We start from the raw sequence: 6,742 nt of genomic DNA, 5'->3' as shown, positions 1-6,742 counted from the left end.
GCCCAAAGCTACCATTTACATTTTAAACAAAGGATGATTTATTCAATGATTACATTGCTCAAATTCCATACATAAGTGTGTTCCTTCAGGACCAATAGTCAGAAGCACATAACATGGAAGTAAGCCCCATCAAACCATGCCTTTTGGGAAATGTGGGAACAGGGAAGGCACCCTGTTCCTGTACCTGATGGCTTCTGGTTCTGGCTGGAGCCTTTGTCTGAGATTTCCCCCCGGAAACAGAAAGCATGACAGTAGCCTTTGGCTAAGCACACATCCAAATAAGATGGCAGAGCTGTGACCACTTTGCATCAATTTCCCCCCCGTAAGATGGGATTCATAATAGCACCTACCTCCCAGGACACTGGCAAGGCTCAAAGGAGATACTATTTGTAAAGCACCTTGTGAACCTCCAATATCACAGTTCCCTTGACAAGGCCTTAGCATGACTGACCATCTAGTCACACCTGCCTTAGAAAAACTGCACAGTGGTGGCAACGGTGGTCTGGCCCCGTGGGTTCTGAGCTGTGCACACGTAGTAGCCGGCATCAATGGTCTCGAAGTCCTGGAGCGTAAGGATGCTCTGGGACAACCGTGTAGTGTGCCCAAGGCCTCGGCTGACCAGTCTCCATGAGTCCTGGATCGTCACAGGCCTCTCATCCTGTTTTATAAAAGAGGTTCCACATGGGGGTGTAAGCCAGATGGGAGGTACCAGGGGAACAGAAACTGTCCAGGATGCTCAGCACAACCCTCTCCTCCCAGGACCTTTGGGTCCCAATCAGCTCCAGCCTAGCAAGGATCTGCAAGCACTACTCTTCCTTCTCCCCTAAATCTAGATCCACCTGCTGAATTTGACCTCTAGAAGGCTCCCTCACCAACCCTTCCCACAAGCCCTGTTTTCTTTTAACATTCCTCATCTTTCAGTGTCCGGGGGCCATGTGGTCATCTCTCAGGTAACCAGACCCTCTGAGCTCGGTGGGTTCCCAGGTGGAACACACACCCTATTTCTGGCCATGCCCTGAGGGGTACCAGCCAGTTCCTATCTCCAGCTGGCACAGCTGCCAGAGCCTACACCCAACACCATGTTGCAGTGAAGCATCAGAAGAGGCCTTTGGTGCCTCCTCCCCATGAACAATGGCCCAGAATGGAGGGCTCCTCTCAGCCAGGTGGCTGACCATGAATGAAATAAAGGACTACACTCAAGGGTCCCTATGGCTCTCGTGCTTCCCCAGATGAAGGAGAGGAAGGAGGTGCAAAGGAGAGTATAGGGGCTGGATCTGCCTCTTGTTTGACTAGTCCTTCTCAGCTTCCTTTGTTGGATCTCCTCCTCCTCCAAGTCTTGACCATGGACCAGTGGCCCCTTAATACTCTTGGCTTCCCACACTTACAACTGACTGAGAAAGCCAAGCTTTCTGGAACCTACCAGCTGTACCTTCCTTTCTGAAACTACTCTGATGTGTCTGTCTGCAGACTTGCCTTAGACCCTCTAGAAAGTAAGAGTCTCAAGGACAGAAACCTTTTGTTTTTATCTGTACCCATGTGTCTGGCACACAGCAGGCAGTTAATAAATACTTGCTTTATTGAACTTGTTTTATTGGAGGTAAGAAGAAATATGGCTTAATGGGATAATTGGGGATATGGTCTGGTATTGCTGATGCTGGAAATTCCTCTAGGGAATCCAATGTGGCAGCAGCTACGAGGGCTGGCAATGAAGGGTAGAGATTCTATGGAGCCTGCAAAGCTTGTCCACCCCAAGTCCCAACACAACCTTTCAATTGCATAGAGAAGATGCAATGATTCAGCTCCTCCTCTCTGTAAGGAACTTTGCTCGTAAAGGAGATGCAAAACCAAATGTGAAGCGTCAACATACTTGCATTTTTCTGGGAGAAATGGGGGGGATAGGGGAAGCCTGCTCCAGAAGGTGACGCTTTAAGGGAGCTAGTGATTTTAAGAGGGGAGGTGAGGAAACAAGGTACTCCAGGTGCAGAAATGCCTGGGCAAAGCAAAGGAGGAGGGAAATCCAATGTCATAAATGGAATGCATGAAGGGGACAACACTAACTGATGCCACTAACTCTCAGTAACTTTAGTGCAAAAGTGAGCCTAGGGGAGAATGATGGAGACTCTGTTGGACAGTTTAATACAGTCTGGGTCAGAGAAATGAAAGGCTTGAAGAAAATTTAGAAACCTCATATCAGTAGGATGACAACTTTCTACAAGAAGAGTCAAAGGCATAGAATGCACCATTCACCATTAATCAAATCAAATCAATAAACTTTTAGTAGACAGGAAACAGTCACAGGGGGACAGTCCCCCACTAGGCTATTGCCGGGTGGTCAGGCTATAAATTCATGAGAACAAAGGTTAACACCAAATTGGGAAAAAAAGGCTAAAGATGCTCCTATCTGACCTAACGGAGTGATGAAGAATCGAGGAAGAAGAAATGGACGAAAGAAAAATAACAATGTGGACTACAAGCGAGAGGCCAAGAGTGTCCTGAAAGACCAAAGGTCAGCAAACATTTTATCTACTTACAAAGCACAGACATGGCAGGCAAGGGCAGTCTAGAGAAGGAAGTTATTTGAACAATATTACAGAAGAAGAGAAAGGTCGTAATTGGGTGGCACTTCATAAGCCAGCAAAGATCACTGGAGGCTGTTGGGGGGTCAAGAAAAGAAGATGTTCAGGCTTCACTGTTCTTCATCCCATGGTTGTCTGTACTCTAGTTACCCCACTTCTCTTTTACTAGTATCTCCAGTACCTATCTTGCCTCTAACCTTCTCCATATCAATGTCTCTGTTTAGAAGCTTCTAGTTTCCTAGGTGACTGGTCCCTCCCTCTCTGAAAGCACAGAGGTAAAAATTGGGAAATTGGGAAAACCACTCCTCCCTGTGAACTACCTAAGGTAGCCCAATGCATAGGCTTCCCACAAGTACCTTGTGCTGCCTCTTAAAAGGACCATAGAGTCAGAATTAATTAAGGTTAATTCAACTCTACCAACCATCATATCAGCATTCCCTGAGATGTTCCTGGTCTTATCCCTTCCCCCCATTCTTCTTTAGAGGGGTCTCCTCCTAACCCAGAGTGGGGAGTTGGAGGGATCAGTTGCTGCTTCAGTTTGGATGAACCCCCTCTGATGCCCCCAGGCAATCATTCCCATACATGAACCCAATTAAAGAGGGTTTGTTACTTTGGGTAGACAAATGAGACCATCTGAATCTTCTGTGAAGTCTCTCTGAGTTCTAGCAATTAACCTGTCTAGGAAAGTGGGGCTGTAGACAGGTTTTCCAAAGGGCATTCACAGAGAAAACTTGGGGAGAGGAAGAGGATAGCAAACAGACTATGGATCTGGGGCATTCCCCTCCCCTACATACCCCTCTTGGGCTCAATACTTTTGAGTGTCACTATCCCAGGTTTTTAGAACTCTGGGAACCTGTGTCTTCCAAAACCAGAACTCAAGAGACATGGGAGAATGAGGAAAAAATTCCACATGAAGAACAGGATTAGATGGATTCTGATGGTCAGCAGCAAAGAGAGTACTGATGACCCTAGACTTCTTGGGGCATTGAAGAATATCAAGGAGGAAGATATTAGGAGAGCATGGTAAGCAATGTTTTTGGAGTCAGTGGGTCTGGATCTGATTCTTGGCTTTGCCATTTACTAACTGCCCAGCTCTTCTCTGGAGTGCAGTAAAATGGAGCAACTGATCTCTAAGATTCCTCCTAGCTCTAAATCCTATGGTGGAATGAATTTGAATTGCATTTATATACTTAGGAGCTAAGCACTGCACTCACCGTGGGAATATAAATAGAAAAAAAAGCTGATATTCTAAAGAGAGGAGATAATAAATGTAGGAGGGTATTGGAGCAAGGTGGATAGCAAGGGCTGAAAGTCCTTAGGATTTGGCGAGCTCCTTGAGATTGGAGACAATCTTTGACCTTTCTTGTGTCCTGGTGTTGTGTCTGACAGGGCATGCTGGTTGACTGCCTACCTGCCTAGGTAGGAGCTTCAGTGGATTCTGAAGGGCTTCCCTTCCTCACTGGAGGCAGGGACAGGGGCTGCTTACCTTTAGCCCTGGGTATAGCCACCGGAATTCCACCTCGACATCGGGCTCTCCCAGGACGGTGCAGAGGACGGTGATGTCATCTCCGCCATTCACTGTATTGGAGGAGGCCATGATGGTGGTGGAGGGTGGCCCACTGGGGACTAGCAAACACATGAGACTAAGTCAGGGACATACCAGAGGCAAAGCAGAGCTCAAACCCTAACCTCCATGAGTTTAGAACCCATGGGATTGGAATGGTGTCCCTCCTTCTAGCATAATACCAGAACTTTACAGGCAACAGCTATAGTCTGGATGTATGTGAGTCAAGGGAGGAAGAGGCATTCCATGACAGCATCTGTGTGGGGCTACTAGGGGTGCATACTGAAATATGCCAACAGGAGATGAGGGAGGGGACAATGGACTGCTGACTGAGCTCAGAAAGCACAGGGTCAAAGGCAAAAGCTACCCTTCCAAGGGAAGTCTGGTTCTGAAAATGGGAGGTGCATGGATTCTCAGATACTCAAGGATTAAGGGAGTGATCAAGACTGTTTGACTAAGATGTCATAGAGAAGACAACTGTCTTGTTCTGGGTTAGTCCTGATGCCTCCGAGTTCTCTTTTAACTGTTATTCTGTGGTTCCAAGAGCTACAAACTCTTTGCCCTTGATTCTCAGGTCTCCCTCTGGAAAAGTGGGAGCCTCAAAGCTTCCATTCTCCATAATGGTTCCCTGGCTATTGATCCCAAGCACTCCCTTCCTGGGAAAAGTCCCCTAAACATTCTCTGTCTCCTTCTGTAAAATGAACATAGAATCATTCTATTTTGGATTCCACCTTCTTCAACCTTACCTGGCCAATTATCCTTATTCCATCATCCCAGAAAAGTGGCAAGGCAGCTTCCACTTGAATATTCTCAGAGATGAGGAACTTGCTACCTTATGAACCAATCTATTCTGCCCTTGACTAGAAAGTAATTTATTTTCCCTAACCCAGGAGGTTTAGGTGTCACATTAAGCAATCCTGACTCCCTGGAAGAAGAATCAACATAGCTCTTACCTTCAACGTAGAGCAGCTGATACTTGATGGAAATCTGTGGGGCCCCATGGGCCTCTGCTCGACAATAGACCACCCCTTGGTGGTCAGGCTGAGGATGCAGGTAGACAAAACCTCTCTTGATATCATAAATGATACTCCCATTGCTTTGGATCTCTTTGGCTGGGAACTCTCTGTGGAGGGTGACCTTGGCTGATGGCACAGTCACACGGCAAGGGACGATGGCTTCTCTGTCTGGGTTGAGATAGACCACGCCAAAGTAGCTGGGAGAAGGCACGAAGAGCTCACCTTTCTCTGAAAAAAGAAGTGTAGATATCGTTATTCAGAATCACTCACCCATATCCATCTCACCAGAACAGTGTGTTGGGGAGACACCAGATTGTTACTTTTGTTAGAAAAGAAAACAACATTCCCCCTTTCCACCTTCCCTTTGCTGGCAACCAGTGGTAGTCCTGTCTATGAAATGGAAGACTACTAGCTTTTTTATTGATACATGTTGATTTTTGCTTGACATTTATGTATTTTCTCCTCCCTCCCCTACCCAGAGAGTTATAGCTTACAACAAAGAATAGAGAAAAAGGGCACAGGGAGAGAGAAGGCTGCTTAGCAAAACTAGCCACCACAACCACCAGCTCTGATAGAGTATGCAGCATTCTGCAACCAGAGGTCCCACCTCAGCAAAGAAGGAAGGGAGAGGATGCACATTTTCTCATTTCTTCTTTGGGACCAAGTTTGGTCCCTCCCTGTTCAGGGTTTTTGTGGTTGTTTTTCTGTTGTTGCTGATCTTTCTCTTTCCACTATTGTTGTTTCCATATATGTTGTTTTCCTGGCTCTGGAGACTTCACCCCATGTCAGTCCTGTGGCTTCTCTTGCTTCACCACATGTCTCATAGTCATGCTTTCCCATTAGCACAGTTATACATATACATATATATATATATATATATATATATATATATACATACATATGTAATGCTATCTTCACACACCATGGCTCATTAGTCATTCTCCAAATGATGGACATTTCCTTCGTTTCTACCTCTTTGCTACTCCAAACGCACTGCCCATGAATATTTTAGTGGATGGGGGAACTTTCTTTTTCCCTTGGGGTTATTCCTGGCAGTGGAATCTGGGGCCCAAAGAGGATGGCTACTTTAGTCACTTCCTTCATATAACACCCAAGGTTTTCTAGAATGCTTGGGCCAATCCATAGCTCCAGTAAAAGTGAGCCTGCCTCTCCCCAACCCCTCCAACATTGACTATCTGTCATCTCTGCCCTCAAAGGTGAAACCTTAAGAGTTCTTGGAATTTACATTTCTCTTCATAGTGAATTGGAGAAATCTTTCTAATTCTTCCTTGGAGAACAAAGGAATGCTTCTTTCAGTAGTCTGCCAAAGCACATGTCTTGGAGTAAGTTGGAGGAGTGATAAGGAGTTTGGCTTTTAGTTCCAACATGGTGATCCCCATGTATTTGTTCATCCCTTGCATAAGCTGTTTATCCATCCTTTCTTCTAACAAGTCTCTCCATCAGGGTTGATCCTGTGATGGTCCATACATTGCTGGGGGCTTAGGCTGAAAGTTCTGGCTTCATAGAACATGGTTGAAGTGTCTGGAGAATTGAGAGTCACCTCATGCAAGAGGCAAGCAGAAGGG

At 46.1% G+C, this 6,742-nt stretch overlaps 1 protein-coding gene across 1 annotated transcript in view; it reads right to left on the bottom strand.

Annotated features, from left to right (window-relative positions):
* Positions 1 to 6,742, bottom strand: part of PDGFRL (platelet derived growth factor receptor like) — a 42,916-nt gene continuing 36,174 nt past the window's right edge. The window contains exons 4-6 of the mRNA XM_074228201.1: positions 5,094 to 5,384; positions 4,063 to 4,202; positions 1 to 658 (exon numbers count right to left, since the gene is read on the bottom strand). Coding sequence (XP_074084302.1) covers positions 470 to 658; positions 4,063 to 4,202; positions 5,094 to 5,384 — 620 coding nt within the window. The 3' untranslated portion in view covers positions 1 to 469. The remainder of the gene's footprint in view (positions 659 to 4,062; positions 4,203 to 5,093; positions 5,385 to 6,742) is intronic.

Source organism: Macrotis lagotis, chromosome 3 (genome assembly GCF_037893015.1).
Source record: "Macrotis lagotis isolate mMagLag1 chromosome 3, bilby.v1.9.chrom.fasta, whole genome shotgun sequence".
Lineage (NCBI taxonomy): Eukaryota > Metazoa > Chordata > Mammalia > Peramelemorphia > Peramelidae > Macrotis > Macrotis lagotis.
Note: the sequence above shows the minus strand (reverse complement) of the source record. Positions and strands in the feature narration are given on the sequence as shown.